This window comes from Hemitrygon akajei, unplaced genomic scaffold (assembly GCF_048418815.1).
Source record: "Hemitrygon akajei unplaced genomic scaffold, sHemAka1.3 Scf000139, whole genome shotgun sequence".
Classification (NCBI taxonomy): Eukaryota; Metazoa; Chordata; class Chondrichthyes; order Myliobatiformes; family Dasyatidae; genus Hemitrygon; species Hemitrygon akajei.
In genome coordinates, this window is record NW_027332025.1 from 1,066,604 (window position 1) to 1,088,925 (window position 22,322).

At 45.5% G+C, this 22,322-nt stretch overlaps 1 protein-coding gene across 6 annotated transcripts in view; it reads left to right on the top strand.

The window, feature by feature from the left end:
- The window catches only part of LOC140723824 (uncharacterized), a 746,760-nt gene that overhangs the window by 688,523 nt on the left and 35,915 nt on the right, over window positions 1-22,322 (top strand). For 3 of the 6 annotated variants that reach the window (XM_073038364.1, XM_073038365.1, XM_073038366.1), the window contains exons 1-3: window positions 14,137-14,268; window positions 18,780-18,952; window positions 20,156-20,332. Coding sequence is in view for 1 of the 6 variants with exons in the window: in XM_073038369.1 (XP_072894470.1) it covers window positions 3,769-5,367 (1,599 nt within the window). In the remaining 5 variants the exon portion in view is untranslated. Of the gene's footprint in view, window positions 1-3,356; window positions 5,368-14,136; window positions 14,269-18,779; window positions 18,953-20,155; window positions 20,333-22,322 lie in introns of those variants that run through there. The other 3 variants (XM_073038367.1, XM_073038368.1, XM_073038369.1) reach the window with 3 other exon arrangements.

Below are 22,322 nucleotides of genomic sequence, written 5' to 3' on the forward strand. Positions count from 1 at the left end.
CTCATCATCTTATGCACCTGCATGATTTTCTCCACACTGAATAAGACGATGAGCTCACTGTGGTTTTGACGTTCTTCAGGGCTCTGGACGAAGTTGGTTAAACTCCTTCTCCGCTCTTTTCAACGTTTTGGGTCATTTTCACCAATTTTAAAGGACTGTGCCTCAGACAGCTGGGTTGTTGCAATCGTTACGTACCAGCAGCAATAGATCATTAATGGAGTCTGGTTTCGCTGTGAAAACCACTAGCTTTATCTGTATCTACTCCAAATATAAAAGATTAAACGAAATAAACAGAAGTTAACAGTGTTGTGCGTATATATAGCTCCCAAACAATCAATCTTGGGAAACAATGCTTAAAGTTGTAAGATGGTAAAGTAGAAAAGCACAGTAATCCACGAAGTAAGTGAGTGAGAGGAGAGATTTGTAAATCCACTCGAAAATGTAGCATTTTGTGTGTGTGTGTCTCTGTATTTCCAGCAACTGTGGAATCTCCTGTGTTTTATATCTGCATTTTACTTTGGCATTGGATAACGTTGATATTGAGTATATTGTTTATGGGAGCTTTCGGCGTTAAAACAACTGCAGATTTTTCTATGCACACACGAAAAAAATGAGGTATGAATATTGAACCAGAGCCTGCAGAAATATTTAATGGCACCGTGATTACCCATAAGGCCGTGCGTTTAAAATTTCGCCGGCGCTGAAGCACCGAACAGATGCGCAGGCGTCAGGGCTGATGACGTCACCAAGTATCACGCATGCGCACGGTACACAGAAGGCCTTGGAAATAGCGTCTGCGGGTAAGATCGATTCTCTGTGTTTTTATTTTAAACACCGACTGAGGGACGATTCCTGTGAACTGCGGGCACCGTAGTCCGCAATCCCGGGACCGTCCTGCTCTCTCCCCTCTCTCTCAGCCCCACGGGCCCCGGGGAGCTTCCGGCTGATGAGGGAATGGGAACCGATGGATCTCAGACAGAGCTGAGCTCCAGCTGTCTAAATGCAAGGATAAGGAACTCGGAGAAAGGGAACAAAATCGTTTATATCACCAGTTGAGAAAATCAGCTTTGTTCTACCTCCAATCACAAACAAGAGAAAATCTGTAGATGCTGGAAATCCAAGCAACACACACAAAATGCCGGCGGAACTCAGCATTAGTACTCTTTTCCATAGCTGATGCCTGGCCTGCTGAGTTCCTCCAGCATTTTGTGTGTGTTCTTGTAATGGACTTTTCTAGCGGTGAGAACATGTTTTGTCCAATTCTGTCTAGGTACCTAGTGATATCAAACACCTTTGCCCTGGGCAACAAGTAGCTTTCAGATCACAAATGTGCCAGACTCCAATGAGACAGACTACTGCCCTTCCCTTCATATTCATTGACATTGCCATCACTGAGTTCACCACCATCAGTCATTGGGGGAGGGTTCAGGGGGAATAATTATGTAGAATACAGAAACTGGTGTTACCTGTGTGTATTGTGGTGATGCAAAAGTTGCTGGAGAATTTGCAAGTGGGAAGAAGTGAATTGATATTTGGAAATCTGACTTTTTAAAGCATAGTTTAGCAAGCAAACCACATATGGACAATCTGCAAAAGCTTTGGTGAGAAAATCCTTCATTACCCGTTACAGGCCTGCTACATAGGTTGTGGGAGACTGCAGATGAACTGGATCAAACCCAGAGGTGATCAAAGTTCCTATTGACAGTGATTTGCTAGCTGTGAAAATGAATACATCTCTATATAAAATTCACTGTGCACATCTTATCACTGGGTAAAAAAATGCACAGTACAATATTTATCTGCACACTGGATATTACAAATTAGAGGGGATATAGGAGGGAACGAGGGGAGACCTCCAGTTTCCCTGATGCCCTCACCTACAAGATGTGCATCTAGCTGCAGCTTGTAACCCGGCACTTTAACGAGTTGGAACTTGAAATGGATGAATTTTGGATCATCCAGCAGTTGGAGGGGGTGATAGATATGACATGAAGAGAGGTGAGTTACACCCAAGGTGCAGGACACAGGAAACTGTGTGAGAGTCAGGAAGGGGAATGAGGTTAAATAGCCATCGCAGAGTACTTTGTTGCTATCCTGCACAACAGCAGGTGGACCACTTTAGACACTGTTGGGGGTAACTGCCTGACAGAGGAAAGTCAAAGGGGTGATAGGAGATTTGTTAGTTAGGGGAACAGACCAAGAGGCAACTAATATCCCAGTGATAAGGCTTGCTGGAGGTAGTGCGGGGGGGGGGGGGGGTGATGTGGTTTAAATAAGTTGTAGGGGGAATGAGAGCTAGATTGACAGAACATATAGTGGAGAGGGTGAATTGAATTGACTTTATTACAAATATCCTTCATATAGATGAGGAGTAGAAATATTTACGTTACGTTACCATCTAAATGTGCAATGTGTAATTTAAATTAACTCATAATAATTAGTTTGTACATAGGACAGTCAGGAAAACAGAAATCAATTATTCAGTCTGATGACCTGGTGGAAGTTGATGTCCCGGAGCCTGTTGGTCCTTTTGCTGTGGTACCGTTTCCTGGATGGTGGCAGCAGGAACAGTTTGTGGTTGTGGTGAACTGAGTCCCCAATATCCTTTGGGCCCTTTTTACACAAATCTATACCTCTACCATCCAGGCTCCCATCCAAACTTCTTTTAAATAGTAAAACCGAGCTCATATTCACCAGTTGTGCTGGCATCTCATTCCACACTCTCACAACCATTTCAGTAAAGAGCTTTTCCACATGTTCCCATTAAATTTTCACCTTCCCCACTTACCCATGCCGTCTAGTTGTCACCCAACCTCAGTGGAAAAAGCTGCTTGCATTTATTTACCCAATCTTCTCCCTCATGATTTTGTAGACTTCTGACAAATCCTCAAAGCAATATGTAATTTCCTTGTTTATGTTTAGAGCCTTTTTCAGGTGTATAAGATGATGAGGGATATTGATCGTGTGCATAGCCAGAGGTTTGTTTTCCCAGGGCTGAAATGTGTGGAATGCACTGCCGGCTTTTTCGGTGAGAGTGTTTCAGTTACTGTGGGGCCAGGAACCCAGGCAGCTCAGTGGAACAGGGAATAATACCAATGGAGAGAGTCAAACTGAGCCAAGTCACAGATTGGAGATGGCAGAAATTCTCCATTCTTATAGAGACAGGAGGAGCATCAGAGAGTTTGATGGTCATTCCAGATGCCAGCACTGTACCCTGTTAGATGATGATTTCTCTGTCCAACTTGTGTTGAACCTCACTGTAACTGTGTGATGTCAGATCACACCTTGACAACTCAGTGATCTCATCTGAAATGTTGTCCTACACCCACTGATGGATTTTGTATATCTTTTTACAGGTTACAAATCACAAGGAATTTCTCTACGGGAATCTAAAACACAACACACCAGTTTTGCTGTCTCTGTCCAGATATTTAAGAAGTGGAGCAAGTGATTCACTCGATCATCATTCCTGTTCAGACTGCGGAGAGAGATTCACTCTATCATCTGATCGACTGGCACGCCTGTCATTTTAAATAGGTAGGGGGTGCCCATTCATCTGCTCAGACAGTGGGAATGGATTCAGATGGACATTTCAACTGAAGCGACATCAATAAGTTCACACTGGGACAAGGCCATCCACCTGTTCTGTGTGTGAGAAAGGATTCAGTTGGTCTTCCCACCTGTGGACACACCAGTTAGTTCACACTGGGGCAGAGGCTGGTCATTTACTGAATTTGTGTGGAAGGTTTTACTCGGTCATCTGACCAAATGGTTCACCAGCAAGTCTACAGTGAGGAGTGGCTGTTCACCTGCTCAGACTGTGGGAAGGGATTCACTAAGTCATCTAAACTGAAGCTACATCAGAGAGTTCACACTGGGGAGAGACCATTTACCTGCTTGGACTGTGGGAAAGGATTCACTCAGTCAGCCCACCTACAAGCACACAGGTCAGTTCACACTGGGGAGTGGCCATTCACCTGCTCATACTGTGGGGAGGGATTCACTTTGTCATCGCAGCTACTGAGACACCAGTCAGTTCACACTGGGGAGCGGCCGTTCACCTGCTCAGTGTGTGGGAAGGGATTCACTCAGTCATCCACCCTAATGGCTCACGAGCGAGTTCACACTGGGGAGCGGCCGTTCACCTGCTCCGTCTGTGGAAAGGAATTCACTTGTTCACCTGACCTGAAGGTACATCAGAGAGTTCACACTGGGGAACGGCCATTCAGATGCTCAGACTGTGGGAAGGGATTCACTCGGTCATCCCACCTATTGGCACACCAGCGAATTCACACTGGAGAGAGACCATTCACCTGTTCAGACTGTGGTAAGGGATTCACTCGGTCATCTCAAGTGAAGGTACATCAGAGAATTCACACTGGGGAACGACCGTTCACCTGCTCAGTCTGTGGGAAGGGATTCACTCTGTCATCTAAACTGAAGGTACATCAGCGAGTTCACACTGGGGAGAGGCCGTTCACCTGCTCATACTGTGGGGAGGGATTCACTTTGTCATCGCAGCTACTGAGACACCAGTCAGTTCACACTGGGGAGTGGCCATTCAACTGCTCAGTGTGTGGGAAGGGATTCACTCAGTCATCCACCTTAATGGCTCACCAGCGAGTTCACACTGGGGAGTGGCCGTTCACCTGCTCCGTCTGTGGGATGGGATTCACTTGTTCACCTGACCTGAAGGTACATCAGAGAGTTCACACTGGGGAACGGCCGTTCACATGCTCAGACTGTGGGAAGGGATTCACCTACTCATCCCAACTGAAGATACATCAGCGAGTTCACACTGGGGAACGGCCGTTCAGATGCTCAGACTGTGGGAAGGGATTCACTCGGTCATCTCAACTAATGGTTCATCAGCGAGTTCACACAGGGGAGCGGCCATTCACATGCTTAGACTGTGGGAAGGGATTCACTCAGTCATCCCACCTATTGGCACACCAGCGAGTTCACACAGGGGAGCAGCCATTCACCTGTTCAGACTGTGGGAAGGGATTCAGTCGGTCATCTCAACTGAAGGTGCATCAGCGACTTCACACTGGAGAGAGGCCATTCACCTGCTCAGACTGTGGGAAAAGATTCACTCAGTCGTCTCAAATGAAGGTACATCAGAGAGTTCACACTGGGGAACGACCGTTCACCTGCTCAGTCTGTGGGAAGGGATTCACTCTGTCATCTAAACTGAAGGTACATCAGCGAGTTCACACTGGGGAACGACCGTTCACCTGCTTAGACTGTGGGAAGGGATTCACTCTGTCATCTAAACTGAAGGTACATCAGCGAGTTCACACTGGAGAGAGGCCGTTCACCTGCTCAGACTGTGGGGAGGGATTCACTCATTCAGCCCACCTACAAGCACACTGGTCAGTTCACACTGGGGAGAGGCCGTTCACAGACTCAAGCCTGAATTATCCCTCTGTGTAGACGCTACAGTGTAGCATACACAGTAGCCCACACAAGTGGCCTACACCGTTGTGTGCATTTTTACTTGTGAGATCGTGTGTCTGCGTTGCTCTGGCAAAACGCCAGTTGGTGTTGGGGTTCTATGCCACTGTGTTGAATTGACTCATGTGGAGTTGGGAATGATGGCGACTGCTGAGTACATCTTGTTGGAGTTGGAGCTAATTGATGTTGAACAAGAGTTACTTTTATTGAAATTACTGCAGCGCAGAAAAGAGAAAAGTTTTTCCATTTCTTTGTGCAGTCCGTGATGTCCAAACCGACGTTTGTGGAAATTTCTTTGCACAAATTTCATGTCATTTGCAAGTCTTTATAGTATACCAATGAAGAGTCGTACAAATGTACATATTTTCTGACTTCCTCATTTAACCTCTCCTCGATTTGGTCCATTTTCCAACTTCGAAGCAACAGGAAATCCCTAGGAGGAAATGCGCTGCTACCAAGCAGACCCATCACAGTTCTCGCGGTCTGTGATGCACAGTTACATTTCCGTAAGGTGCGCATTAGGCTACGGCATACGGTATGGCCTAGGGTGCCGCGTCGGGTACACGGCTACGCAGAGAGTACGGTGTAGCTTACACGGTGAAGCATAATTCAGGCTTCAGTGTGTGGGAAGGGATTCACTCGGACATCTCAACTGCAGAGACACCACTGAGTTCACACTGTGGAGAGACCGATCTCATGCTCAGACTTTGGGAAGATATTCCTTCAGCAAAATCAATCTAATGTGCATCATTGAGTTCACACTGGGGAGAGACCGTTCACCTGCTGTGTATTTCAGAAGCAATTCACTCAGTAATCTAACCCTATGCAACTCTTGCTTCGGCTAGCAGCTAAATATAGGGGGTGTTAACCCCCCAGCCCGGCCAAACTTAAGAAATCTTGTTTGGGTGGATGCTGTGTGATGTATCCCCTGTTACAAATCAGTACCCCCGCAGTAACAAATGATACACAATATGTGATTAAACGACTGAGATGTGTAATTCTTACTTTGACTAGATGGTTAGGGAAGTAATGAAAAAGAAAGAAAAAGGGCCCACTCTCTCTTCTTCTCATCTCTCCCCAGCAAAAGACCACAAAAATCTCTCTTCCAGACTCACAAGGAAGAACATTTCTGTCATTGGATAGTCCCACACTCCAAAACCCTGTTATCTCTAGTCTTACCCTAAACATTGCTGCTGCAGAGAAGCCATTAACTCAACAGTGAAACATTGCAGAGAGTCCACTGCATCAGCAGTGAAACCTTACAGCGCGTTACACTTGTGACACACTACCGGGTTCAAACTGGGGAGAAAGTTTCAATGAGCTGCATGCTGGATATTTGTCCATCACTGTTGCTAAATGCAATTTGGAGAGTGGTTGTGTTACGTACCCCGTAACTGGGTGTCTGACCAGCAAAGATAGAAGAATCCTTTGGAGTCTGGTGGTACTATTTTCAAACAGTGTTTATTAGTAAAAATATACAAATCAATATCAACAATGAAAATATATAGATAATACATGTTAGCAATACTAAACCTAAAAGTGTGGGTATGATAATAATCAATAATAAACAAGCTCTGTCGATGTCTAGGGGATAATGAATTGTCATATGTGAATATAATGTTCAGTTCAGTTCATACGTGCTGAGGTAGTTGTTGGTTCTTGTGTTTTAATTGTTGGAGAGAGAGAGCGAGCGAACAGTGACAACTACAGTCAAGCAAACCTTCCTTTACATTCTTGATCCGTCGATGTGTTGTGCCCATTCAGGTATGACCCCTCTGTCCTTCAGCTAGACCGTTCTTCTGTGGTGGACTCGTCACCCAGGCAAGGGTGGACACACACACAAACCCCACCGGCCCTGCTATAACACTGTGAGTTAAACTGACCGATCCTTTGTTCGGTCCCCGATGCCCCACACCTTCTCGTGGGTTCCAACACTTAAGCAGTGCTCACTAGTGTGTCTCCTGGTGCGTTAGAGGGGTGTCTCCCCAGACCTCACTTTTATCTCTACTCACTGGGTCTCAGCTGTCAATCAGTTTTGAATGGCTTAGCCCATCAAACCAGCCCACTCCGGCTGTCCACTGAGGAATTTTAATGAACAGAATGGTACCAAGTAAACAGCCCTCTCCGGAGCCATAAGTCTAACAGGAGTCATAATATGGTGGGTCAACAAGTCTCTCTCTCCCGGTGTTATCTCTCCCTTATCTGAAGCAGATGTTCCAGTCCCAGTATGTTTTCCCTTTGTCTCTCTTTCTCTCTCATTAGCAGCGTGGTAACAGTAACAGTTTGTGATTCTCCCGGAGGGGGGGGGGGGGGGGACATGGGCAACCCTGCACCCTTCTGCCCATCAGAGCTGTTCATCCTTCGTAACAGTTGTCAGTACTGAACTCTGCATTTATCGCTGCTGCTCACCACACCCAGTTCTGCACCCTGGTCACTGGGCAGAGAAGGAGTTTCTTCTGCTGCATATTCACCTTTAATGGGACTAGATCTGTGACAAATAAACCAGTTCTATTTTAAACACTGTCTCTGGTACTTAGTGAATTTATAACACACCTAGTGTACAGTAGAGAGTCAACTCAGGTCGGCTGGACCTGATTCTGTTCCACAACAGATCTTTCAAATCCTCCCCTGTTGTTCACCTCTGTGGTGATGGGTTCCAAATTGTCATCGATCTGGGTGAAGAGGTGTCCCTTGAATTTCCTGAAGAAGTTGAGCTGACTGCAGTTCTGTCTGAGATGTTCTTCGCCCCTCAAATCTCCGGCTGAGGAAGAATGACATTGGGAGTGAACGTCCTTATTCAGGGCTCATTTGTCACCATCTCGTCTGCTCAGATCGTTGGGATGTCTCCCATGGAGGGTCTTACTCATTCCACTGGTTCATGTTTTCTTCCAGGGTGATGATTCATTTTTCTGAGTTGGCCTCTCATGTACGTGTTCTATATAGCCATATAACAATCACAGCACGGAAACAGGCCATTCCGGCCCTCCTAGTCCGTGCCGAACACTTAATCTCACCTAGTCCCACCTACCCGCACTCAGCCCATAACCCTCCACTCCTTTCCTGTCCATATACCTATCCAATTTTACCTTAAATGACACAACTGAACTGGCCTCTACTACTTCTACAGGAAGCTCATTCCACACAGCTATCACTCTCTGAGTAAAGAAATACCCCCTCGTGTTTCCCTTAAACTTTTGCCCCCTAACTCTCAAATCATGTCCTCTCGTTTGAATCTCCCCTACTCTCAATGGAAACAGCCTATTCACGTCAACTCTATCTATCCCTCTCAACATTATAAATAGCTCGATCAAATCCCCCCTCAACCTTCTATGCTCCAATGAATAGAGACCTAACTTGTTCAACCTTTCTCTGTAACTTAAGCGCTGAAACCCAGGTAACATCCTAGTAAATCGTCTCTGCACTCTCTCTAATTTATTGATATCTTTCCTATAATTCGGTGACCAGAACTGTACACAATATTCCAAATTTGGCCTTACCAATGCCTTGTACAATTTTAACATTACATCCCAACTTCTATACTCAATGCTCTGATTTATAAAGGCCAGCGTTCCAAAAGCCTTCTTCACCACCCTATCTACATGAGACTCCACCTTCAGGGAACTGTGCACTGTTATTCCCAGATCTCTCTGTTCCACTGCATTCCTCAATGCCCTACCATTTACCCTGTATGTTCTATTTGGATTATTCCTGCCAAAATGTAGAACCTCACACTTCTCAGCATTGAACTCCATCTGCCAACGTTCAGCCCATTCTTCTAACCGGCAAAAATCTCCCTGCAAGCTTTGAAAACCCACCTCATTATCCACAACACCTCCTACCTTAGTATCATCAGCATACTTACTAATCCAATTTACCAACCCATCATCCAGATCATTTATGTATATTACAAACAACATTGGGCCCAAAACAGATCCCTGAGGCACCCCGCTAGTCACCGGCCTCCATCCCAATAAACAACTATCCACCACTACTCTCTGGCATCTCCCATCTAGCCACTGTTGAATCCATTTTATTACTCCAGCACTAATACCTAACGACTGAACCTTCTTAACTAACCTTCCATGTGGAACTTTGTCAAAGGCCTTGCTGAAGTCCATATAGACTACATCCACTGCCTTACCCTGGTCAACATTCCTCGTAACTACTTCAAAAAATTCAATAAGGTTTGTCAAACATGACCTTCCACGCACAAATCCATGCTGGCTACTCCTAATCAGATCCTGTCTATCCAGATAATTATAAATACTATCTCTAAGAATACTTTCCATTAATTTACCCACCACTGATGTCAAACTGACAGGTCTATAATTGCCAGGCTTACTTCTAGAACCCTTTTTAAACAATGGAACCACATGAGCAATACGCCAATCCTCCGGCACAATCCCCGTTCTAGTCTGTATTTCTTATCGCAGTTGCATATACACACATGGAGTGCTGAATCCTGTTCATGTTTTGATGAAAATATACACGAGGGGTGATTGATATGTTCGTGGCCTCAGGTGGAAGGAGTCAATTTTAGAAAACCGAGCACATTTTTTCCCCCAACGTGGTCCCGTCCTACATTTACACACTTAGTCCAGCAGTGGCATGCAAAGGTTTGGGCATCCCTGGTCAAAATTTCTGTTACTGTGAATTGCTCAGCGAGTAAAAGATGACCTGATTTCCAAAAGGCATAAAGTCAAAGATGACACATTTCTTTAATATTTCAAGCAAGATTACATTTTAATTTCCATCTTTTACAGTTTAAAAATAATAAAAAAGGGAAAGGGCGCGAAGCAAAAGTTTGGACGCCCTGCATGGTCAGTACTTAGTAACACCTCCTTTGGCAAGTATCACAGCTTGTAAACGCTTTCTGTAGCCAGCCAAGAGTCTTTCAATTCTTGGTTGGGTAAATGTCTGGGTTCGGTCATAAACAGCAAAGTACTGATGTGGAAATTACCATTAGAGTCACAGAGAGCAGCAGCAATGAAACAGGCCCTTCGGCCCTTCCTGTCAATACTGACCTGTTTTGTTGTTACTGCCTAGTTCCAACTACCTGCACCAGAGCCTCCATACACCTCCCATCCACGTCCTCACCCAAATTCCTCTTTAGTGTCTAAATCAAACCCACATCCTCCACTTCCACTGGCAGCTCATTCCACACTCTCACCAACCTCTGAGTGAAGAATCCCCCTTCAGATTCCCCAAAATAATTCACTTTCACCCTGAACGTATGTCCAATGTCACGGTGAGAGGGAGGATGGGGCAGAGAGGGAAGACAGTAAGGGTTTGGGGTGAACACAGGAACAGTCACTGGGCAGCCTCTACACCCATTCTATAAATTATCGGGTTTGGTAATTAGCAGCAAAGCACTGACTGTGGAAATTACAAATCAGAATATTATTAGAGTCACAGAGACCAGCAGCACTGAAACAGGCCTTTCGGCCCTTCTAGTCAATACCGACCCGTTTTTGTTTTTACTGCCAAATACCTGCATACACTTCCCATCCATGTCCTTACCCAAATTTCTCTTTAGTGTCTAACTTGAACCCACATCCACCACTTCCACTGGCAGCTCATGCCACACTCTCACCAACCTCTGAGTGAAGAATCCCCCTTCAGATTCCCCAAGAGTATTTCACCTTTCACCCTGAAATATCAAGTGTGACAGTGGGAGAGTGTGTATTGAACCGGTGGAAAGAGCAGAGGTACTTAATGTATACTTTACTTCAGTTTTCGCTATGGAAAAGGAGCTTATTGATTTTAGTGGATTGGATAGTGGACTACTTGACAGATAGACCTCAGTATGTGCGTTTGGGAGACTGTAGGTCTGACACGGTGGTCAGCAGCACAGGGGCGCCGCAGGGAACCGTACTCTCTCCGGTCCTGTTCACCCTGTACACATCAGACTTCCAATATAACTCGGAGTCCTGCCATGTGCAGAAGTTCGCTGATGACACGGCCATAGTGGGGTGTGTCAGGAATGGACAGGAGGAGGAGTATAGGAAACTGATACAGGACTTTGTGATATGGTGCAACTCAAACAACCTGCGTCTCAATATCACCAAGACCAAGGAGATGGTGGTGGACTTTAGGAGATCTAGGCCTCATATGGAGCCAGTGATCATTAATGGAGAATGTGTGGAGCAGGTTAAGACCTACAAGTATCTGGGAGTACAGTTAGACGAGAAGCTAGACTGGACTGCCAACACAGATGCCTTGTGCAGGAAGGCACAGAGTCGACTGTACTTCCTAAGAAGGTTGGCGTCATTCAATGTCTGTAGTGAGATGCTGAAGATGTTCTATAGGTCAGTTGTGGAGAGCGCCCTCTTCTTTGTGGTGGCGTGTTGGGGAGGAAGCATTAAGAAGAGGGACGCCTCACGTCTTAATAAGCTGGTAAGGAAGGCGGGCTCTGTCGTGGGCAAAATACTGGAGAGTTTAACATCGGTAGCTGAGCGAAGGGCGCTGAGTAGGCTACGGTCAATTATGGATAACTCTGAACATCCTCTACATAGCACCATCCAGAGACAGAGAAGTAGTTTCAGCGACAGGTTACTATCGATGCAATGCTCCTCAGACAGGATGAAGAGGACAATACTCCCCAATGCCATTAGGCTTTACAATTCTACCGCCAGGACTTAAGAACTTTTTAAAAGCTATTATTAATGCTTTTTGAGATAGTGATTTAGATGCATATCATATATTTTTACTGAGTTAAGTATTGTATGTAATTAGTTTTGCTACAACAAGTGTATGGGACATTGGAAAAAAGTTGAATTTCCCCATGGGGATGAATAAAGTATCTATCTATCTATCTATCTATCTATCTATCTAGTGATGACTTGCAGCAGACTGAAAAGCTTGAGCATGTAGATATCAAGAAAGAGGATGTGCTGCAGCTTTTGGAAAGCATCAAGTTGGATAAGTCGCCGGGACTGGATGAGATGTACCCCGGACTACTGTGGGGGGCGAGGGGGGAGGTTGCTGAGCCTCTGGCAATCATCGTTGCATCATCAGTGGGGACCAGAGAGTTTCCAGATGATTGGAGGGTTGCGGATGTTGTTCCTTTATTCAAGAAAGGGAGTAGGGATAGTCCAGGAAATTATAGACCAGTGATTCTTACCTCAGTGGTTGGTAAGTTGATGGAGAAGTTCCTGAGAGGCAGGATTTATAAACATTTGGAGAGGTATAACATGACTAGTAATAGTCAGCATTACTTTGTCAAGGACAGGTCGAGCCTTACGAGCCCGATTGAATTTTTTGACGATATGACTGAGCACATTGATGAAGGAAGAACAGTCGATGTAGTGTATATGGATTTCAGCAAGGCATTTGATAAGGTACTCCATGAAAGGCTTACTAAGTAAGGAGGCATGGGATCCAAGGGAACATTGCTTTGTGGATCCAGAACTGGCTTGCCCACTGAAGGCAAAGAGTGGTTGTAGACGGGTCATATTCTGCATGGAGGCCGGTGACCAGTGGAGTGCCTCAGGGATCTGTTCTGGGACCCTTACCTATTTGTGATTTTTTAAATGACCTGGATGAGGAAGTGGAGGGATGGGTTGGTAAGATTGCTGATGACACAAAGGTTGGATGTTTTGTGGATAGTGTGGATGGCTGTCAGAGTTTACAGCGGGACATTGATAGGATGCAGAACAGGGCTGAGAAGTGGCAGATGGAGTTCAGCTCAGGTAAGTGTGAAGTGGTTCATTTTAGTAGGTCAAATATGATGGCAGTGAAAATGTCGGGACTGAGATGAGGGGAAATGTCTCCACGCCGAGGGTGGTGAATGTCTGTAAATCCCCACCACAGAGGGCGGTGAGGACTCGGTGATCGTCCTCACATAAAACAGAGGCTGGCAGATTTGTGGAGACCCAAGGGATCGAAAAAATGAGGATCGGTAGAAGCATGTGGCTGAGATGGGAGAGTAGCCTCCATCTTGCTGATGGTTGGAGGGGCCGAATGGCCTCCTCCTGTTGTTTCTCACTTAATGTTTCAGTGTTCCTGTCCAGTGAGGCCAGAGGAATGTGAATAGAAATGAGTGTTTATAAACATAGACTGATTTAAATGACAAACACGAGGAAATTTGCAGATGCTGGAAATTCAAGCAACACACACAAAATGCCGGTGGAACGCAGCAGGTTAGGCAGCATCTATAGGGAGAAGCGCTGTCCACGTTTCGGAACGTTTCAGGACTGTCGAAGGGTCTCGGCCCGAAGCGTCGACAGCGCTTCTCCCTATAGATGATGCCTGACCTGCTGCGTGCCACCAGCATTTTGTGTGTGTTGACGGATTTAAAAGAAACCTGCTCATTTTCTGTGTGGGTCTGAATTGTGTGTCGGGATGGGAAGTGAATCGAAACTATAACTCTGAGAACTCTGTGACCTGGGGCTGGAGGGAAAGTGATCGGGGAAGATATCGAGGGAAAATCTAAATACGTATGGAAATGATATAGGGAAATAATGAAATAATTTGGGAAATGCGGCAGTGGGTAGGGCAGTATGTGAAGGGCGAGGAACAGTCACCGGTCACATGGGAGACCCTCCAGCGTCACGTGATCATGTTTTACTGCAGATAGGCAGCATTTGCGGGGTTGTTTCCGTGGCCCCGCCCACCGCCTGTGCCGCATGAAGCACAGTGCGCATGCTCACATGCCCGAGCAAGGCAGTGATGTTTTTTTCGTTCTTTGTGGAAGTGGGTCAGCGCTGGGTCCGGGTTCGGGATCAGGATCCGGAGGGGGTCCTCGCCCCCTTGGACGGCGAGCCGGAGACGGATTATTCTCTGCGAGGCAACACCAACAATTTCCCTTCGGTGAGTATTGAAACCGGTCCCGAGCGGGGAGGTCTGACGGTGAGCAGTGACTTAACTTTCCCGAACTCAAACAAAAGAAAATCTGCAGTTGCTGGAAATTCGAGCAACGCGCACAAAATGTTGGAGGAACTCAGCAGTCCGGGCAGAATCTAGGGGAAGAATACAGTCGACATTACCGGCCGAAACCCTTCGGCAGGACTGGAGAATAAAAGATGGGGGTGGGGAGGGAAGAGAGAAACACAGGGTGATCGGTGAAACCTGAAGGGGGAGGGGATGAACTTTCCCGAACTGGCGGCCTCGCCTCGCTTCCTTCACAGAATCTGCCGGGGTCGGTCCGGGTTGTGAGACCTTCACACCGAACCGTCTGAGATGAGCCGCCGCTCAGCCCCTGTTGTTCTGGTCCTATTAGCAGGATGAAGTAAAACATGTTTCTATCTTGTTACTGACAAAGAATTGTACAATTTGTGTTCCGTGTGTTATCTGAATGTACTTGCCTGTGATGCTGCCACAAGTCAGTGTTTCTTTGTCCCTGTACCTTCCCGTTCTTGTGCACTTGGCAATAAATTCAACAGGACCTGAGAAATCTCAGTGAGATTTGATTAGTGATGATCATCTTGGCAGCTCGGTAGGTCGAATGTATGCGACAGTACACTGTTAAATGCAAAACCCTGAACAGTGTTAATGATCAGAGGGATCTTAGACTCCAAGTTCATCGCTCCCTGAAAGAGACTGCACAGATTGATCGGGTGGTTAAGAAGGCAAATGGCAAGGTTGTCTTTATTAGTTGAAGCATTGAGTTCAAAAGTCGGGAAGTTGTGCTGCAGCTTTATAAAACTAGTTAGACCACATCTGGAGTGTTTCATACAGTTCTGTTCGCCCCCATTCTCGGAAGGATATCGGGGCTTTGGAGTGGGCGCAGAAAAGGTTTACCAGGATATTGCCTGGATTAGAGGGCCTGAGCTATAACAGGAGGTTGGACAAACTTGTGTTGTTTTTCCGGAGCTGTGCCGGCTGGGGCGAGACTGGATAGACGTTTATAAGATTACCAGAGGATTAGAAGCCATGTCTCAGAAAGGCAGCGTCCATTATCAAGGACCTCCAGCACCCAGGGCATGTGGTTTTCTCAATGTTACCAGCAGGTAAGGAGGTACAGAAGTCTGAAGGCTCACACTCAGTGATTCAGGAACAGTTTCTTCCCCTCTGCCATCCGATTGCTAAATGGATATTGAACCCTTGAACACTACCTCACATTTAAAATATATAGTATTTCTGTTTGTTGCACGATTTTTAATTTATTCACAGTGTTACGTACCCCGTAACTGGGTGTCTGACCAGCAGAGAAAGAAGAATACATTGGAGTCTGGTGGTACCAAACTAAAGGTGTTTATTAGTAAACTACACAATACACTATCAAAATTGCAAATATACATATAAAACAAGTTAGCAGTAATAAACCTAAAAGTGTAGGAATAATAATAATAAATAATAAACTAGCTCTATCGATGTCTAGGGGTAAATGAATTGTCATAGGAAAGTATAGAGTTCAGTTCATAAATGCTGAGGTGGTTATGGCTGTTGTATTGAAATCGTTGGAGTGAGAGCGAGCGAGATGTAACAGCAACAGCTGCGGCAGGCAAACCTTTTGTGGCTTTCTTAATCCATCATATCGTTATGGCCATTCAGTTATGACCCCTCCCTCCTTCAGCTAGACCATTCTTCTGTGGTGGACTCATCACTCTGGCATGAGTGGACACACACACAAGTCCCCACCGGCCCTGCTGTAACACTGTGAGCTTTACTGACCGATCTCCTGGTTCGGTCTCCGAAGGTGGTGTCTGAAGGGTGTCTCTCCAGACCTGCCTTTTATCCCCACTCACGGGGTCTCAGCTATCCATCAACTCTGAATGACCGTGTCCATCAAATCAGGCCACTACTGCTATCTCCTGAGGAATGTTAAGGAGCAAAGTGAAGTCCTTGTAGTGGAAGGTAAATAATCCAGGAAGAGTCATAATACAGTAAATCAACAGTCTCTCTCCCCCTCTTATCTGTAGCAGATGTTCTTGCCTGGGCTTTATCTCTCTCTTTCATGAGCAGCATAACAACAGCAATAGTTCGTAGTTCTCAGGAGGGGGTTTGGGAATGGTTAACTCTGCAGCCATTGTCCATCAGGTCTGTTCATCACTCTTAACAACAGAAACATAGAAAACCTACAGCACAATACAAGCCCTTCGGCCCACAAAGTTGTGCCAACATGTCCCCACCTTCGGAATTACTATGGTTACCCATAGCCCTCTATTTTTCTAAGCTAGTTTTTCTTTATTTTTCTCCAGTGTCTCCAGGTACCTATCCAAAAGACACTATCATACCCACCTCCACCACCGTTGCTGGTAGCCAATTCCACACACTCACAACTCTCTGAGTAAAAAACTTATCCCTATCATTTCCTCTGCAACTACACACGAACACCTTAAACCTGTGCTGTCTTGTCATAACCATTTCAGACCTGGGAAAAAGTCTCTGACTATCCACACGATCAATGCCTCTCACCATCTTATACACCTCTATCAGGTCACCTCTCATCCTCTGTTGCTCCAAGTAGAAAAGTCCGAGTTCACTCAAACAATTTTAAAAAGGCATGCTCCCCAAACCAGGTAACATCTGTGTAAATCTCTGCAACCTTTCTATGGTTTCCACATGCTTCATGTAGTGAGGCAACCAGATTGAGCACATTGGGGTGTGACCAGCATCAGATATAGCTGCAACATTACCTCTCGGCTCCTAAATTTAATCCCGCGATTGAGGGAGGTCAATGCACCATATACCTTCTTAACCACGGAGTCAACCTGCGTAGCAGCTTTGAATGTCCTATGGACTGGGAACCCAAGATCCCTCTGATCCTCCACACTGCCAAGAGTCTTACCATTAATACTATATTCTGCCATCATGTTTGACCTAACAAAATGAACCACTTCACACTTATGCTGGTTGAACTCTATTTGCCACTTCTTAGCACATTTTTGCATCTTATCGATGTCCCGCTGAAACCTCTGACAGCTCTCCACCCTATCCACAACTCCCCCAACCTTTGTGTCATCAGCAAATTTACTAACCCATCCCTCCACTTCCTCATCCAGGTCATTCATAAAAATTACGAAGAGTAAGGGCCCCAGATATTTGTATACTGTAATTGATTTAGTTATTTTTATTATTTTAATTAGGGTTTTTTTGTTCTATATTATGTATTGCATTGAACTGCTGCTGCACAGTTAACAAATTTTCTGACACACGCCATTCATAATAAACCTGATTGTGATTCTGAGTGGACTGATGATACATTTTTCCTGGGGCTTGAAATGTCTGATACATTTCAGGTGAGAGGAGATCTGAGCGGCAGGTTTGCTTCTTTCCACAGAGTGGTGGGAGACCCCACTGGTCACATGATCACATTTGCCCCTCCCATTTAACAACAGATGGGCAGCATCTGCCCATCTGTTTCTGAGGCACTCACTTCGCGCATGCTCTCTGTCTCCGGCTGGGCGGTGTTTTCATTTCTGCTCAGTGCTGAAGTACTTCATCTGTGGGATTGGGAAAGGGTCCTCATCTTCTGGGTGGGGGAGCCAGGGATCTGGATCACTGTCTGCGGGCCGAAGATATCGCGTTCCCATCAGTGAGTATTGAGACCAGTCCCGAGCAGGGAGATCCATTGTTGGCCGTGAGCCCTGAACTGATCACGAATTACTCATTTATTTTCCGATTATCTGGGCTTGTCAAAAATGTGTGGACTTCACTTAACCTGCATTGAACGATTCAAACCAGGAGCCCAGGCTGTCTATTTCTGCAGAGTTGAAATGGAAGTCCCGCCAATAGGTCATGTGAGGCTGTGTGCCGCAGATCTGCCCCGCCCTCCGCTTTGTGACGCAAGATCACATAGTGTGATTTTCGCCACTGAGTTCATTAACTTCCCTGAACTCGCCTCGTTTTCTGAGGCTGCTCACATTTGTCCTTGAGCTTTCTGGCTGTTGTGTCTTCTCCCGGAGTGGGGTGGGTGAGAAAGGAGAATGTCCCAGGTTGTGGGGATCTTTGATTTCACTGCCTGCTTCACCGAGGGACTGGGAAGTCTAGGGGGGAGAGTGGTTTCTGTGATGTGCACGTGGCCGAGTGGTTAAGCAATCTGAAGGTCATGAGTTTGAGCCTCAGGCCAGGCAGTGCGTTGTATCCTTGAGCATGGCACCTAACCACACATTGCTCCTGCACGTTTATAGCCCAGATGGATCAAATCACCTAATCCTGTTCCTGTGTCTTATGTATTACCATGACAGAATGATGGCTCCTTCTTATCCCATATTGTTTTGTGATGTGTGAGGGACAATAAAAGATTGTTCACTGAGATTATTATATTTGGCTTCAACGTTTAAATTTCAGTGAGTTTTGTTCTTAGTAACATTAAGCAGAAATGTTTGGTTCTCCTTTTCATTGTTAATGTGCTTCATTATCTCTCTGGTTAATGTTAGACCTGCGGTGAGAGGTTTATTGGAAGAAAAACCCCAACTGGAAGCAAACCACGGCTGAAGATGTGGGAATAGCAACAAGTGAACCAGCCTGAGGACTGAGAGCATCAACTGGAGAGAACAACTCTGAATCAGCTGACTTGAAGTTCCCAGTGAGTCAGTGAGGAGGAAGTTTGGTGAGTCTCATTTACTCAAACACTGGTCCTTTATACATTACATACCTGTACAATAGAAGGTGGGAAATAGTTGGAGTGAGACTGAATGTGCCCAGAAGAACCATTTATGCCTCTGTCAGACCCAGTTGCAATCACTGCAGGTCTGGTAATGTGCTTCCAGCAGCCCAGCCCTTTAAAATCACTCGCATGTTGTGGAAGTCAAATCTGGATAAAGTGGTGGAAATCGGGCAGAATCTCAAGTTGCTGGAGATCTGCATTAAAAACTGAAAATGAAGTCATCGTGACAAAATGTTTTTAACCTGAATTGTAAAGATTGTTCCTCTCTCCACAGCTGTTCCTTACATGCTGAGCAGTTTGGTAATTCCAATTTCTTTTTATTACATTCACTCTGGATTGGTTTATGTTTCCTGAAATGTACCGGTTTTAATATGGACATGGAAATGACTCACTCTGTGATAGTAGAACAGTAAAGTAACCACAACTTTCCCCTGCAAATTACCCTGGTACCAATTAGTTTGTTATTCCTAGAAATGTGTTCAGTACAGTTGCTGCGAACAAGGTTTACAAAAATAATCTCAGGAATGTTCGGCGTTATGTATGAAGAGCATTTGATGGCTCTGGACCTGTGCTCAGTGGAGTTCAGAGGGACGGTGGGGGGGGGGGGGGGGGGATGTTTGGTTAAGTAAACCTACCAACTGCTGAAAAGCCTGGATACAGTGGACATGGAGAGGATGTTTCCATTAGACTGTGATCTGACAGCACAGTCTTGGAATAAAGAAGCTTCCCTTTCAAACTGAGAGGAGAAGAATTTTTTGGCCAGAAGATGTCTGATCTGTGGAATTTGTTGCCACAGAGGCTGGTTGAAGCTGCCATTTGGGTATATTTATGACAGAGATTAACATATTCCTGATTGCTGAGTAGCTCAGGGTTACAGGAGGAAGGCAGGAATATGGTGTTGGAATGAAAATCAGCTGTGGTTAAATGGTGGGGCAGACCAGATGGATCGAATCATCTAATTCTGTTCCTGACTGAATGATGGCTCCTCCTTATCCCGTATCATTTTGTGATGTGTGAATGACAATAAAAAAATGTTTACTGAGATCATTATATCAGCCTTCAACGTTTTGTTCTTAGTAACATTAACCAGAAATGTTTGGTTCTCCTTTTTATTGTTATTGTGCTTCATTATCTCTCTGGTTAAAGTTAGACCTGCGGTGAGAGGTTCATTGGAAGAAAAAGCCCAACTAGCAGCAAACCACGGCTGAAGACGAGGGAACAGCAACAAGTGAACCAGCCTGAGGACTGAAAGCATTAACTGGAGAGAACAGCTCTGCCTCAAGAGACTCGGAGATTCCATTTATTCAGTCAGGAGAAAGTTTGGTGAGTCTCATTTACTCAAGCACTGATCCTTAAGACATTACATACCTGTATAAGGGAAGGTGGGGTATAGTTGGAGTGAGACTGAATGTGCCCAGAAGAACCATTTATGCCTCTGTCAGACCCAGTTGCAATCAGTCCAGGTCTGGTAATGAGCTTCCAGCTTCCAGCCCTTTAAAACCACTCCTATTCTGTGAAAGTCGAATCTGGAGAAAGTCGCTCAGAGACTGTATAAGTACAAATGCTTTGTTCCAAGCACCTGAGGCTTACTCAGTTAGTCACTCAGACAGGCACAGTCGATGACTGTCCCCACCCAATCCACTAACTGACTAACAATTCCCCTTACACCACAGATATATCCATCCAGATACTCCCCACGCAACACAGGCTGGAGCCAAAGATATTTATTACATGAACCGCCCCTATAGACAAATTACAGAACAGTCATAATGGCTTCCAGACACAGAACAGACTGAAGCTGTCCTATCTCTTCGCATGAGTGCACATGGAGATAAGCATCCTGAAACCCTAGCTAGCTACCCTCAAGAAGAAATATGGCTCAGCACGGCTTAGCACATCTGTTGTTCATCAGCAGTTTCTTTCAGAAAAACAGGCTGCTATTGTTTAATGAAGTGTTAACCCTTTTACATACTTTATCATTCCATCTTTTAGATCATTACATGATCAACAAAGCAGTAACTTTTAACAGAGAAAGGAACTGAGTACAGCTTTGACTTCTCAGTGGGTAATGACAGTGTACAACAGTAATTATAACAAAGATATGTACAACTATTAGGCCATAATGCAGTATCATGCCCCACATATTACCAAACAGGCCTTCAAGATCACCGTTTCGATCCTTCGGTGAACCCGTGTAAATCCTGCCCTACTTTCTTGATGCTGTCAATCTCCTTTGCAGTGTGCTTGGAGAGGGATGTAATGTTAGCAGATTCATCAGGGATATAGGTTTAACATTCTGTGTCAATAATAGCACAGGTTCCCCCTTTCTCAGCTAGGATAAAATCTAAAGCCATACAATTCTGTAGGACTGTTTGTCATATTGCAATAATTTCAGTGGATATTTCTGTTACTTGGGCCTGTGTTTCTGTCAGGGCCCCTGCAGTATTGTGGCCAGCTCCTCAAGTGTTGTATCCAAATTGATCATCTCTCATGAATTCCCGGCTACTCCATAGGAGAGAAAAGTAATCATCCAAAATCAATCAGTCTCAGTTGTTCCTCTTGGCTGCTGGGCACCTGCAAGTATGGCCAGGATGCATGTTTCCCAGGACAGGAAGTTCCGTTTGGTGGGGGCCTGAGACACCTTTCCTCAAAACACTGACAGCCACAGTCATCTATGACTGGACCACAGGTCCTCATCTCACTTCCCCGGATGTTATTTGAGAAAGCCCAGGCTGAGAGTTCCTCACTCTGGTTGAGCGGGATTACTGAATTGGAACCATAGTTTTACCATGCTGTGGAATTTCAGCACAAACCCAGCAGGCCCCTAGTTCTACCTGTTTGGCATAGGTATGACAGAAAGACAGAAATGTGTTAACATGGGGGCCCCCGGATGCTGGGGTGAGCCCTCTCAAAGACATAAACATGAACACCACTAACAACCAATACATTCCCATTAGTCCGAGAGAGACCTTCTACTCAGTTCCTTCAGTAACATGTTTGGCACCTAATGATGTATCCACCGAGATTGCCCCTTCAGTTTCACACCCATGTGAGTGGTCGGCAACACCTAATATGGTCCAAACAACTGGGACCAAGGTTCCCTCAATCCCAGTTGTTTGTCAGGAAAAAAATATCCCAGGTTCCATGGTGGGATAGTCACCCCTCTCTGCAGAGTAGTTCTCTTCCTTGTAAGCCTGTCATACCTGTGAATGTATGCTTGGAAAATCTTGGTTAGTTGGCATATATATTTCCCCATGTCTTCCCCTCGGGTATGAATATCCAATTTTGCTGGTAGACTTTCTGGGAGCAATGG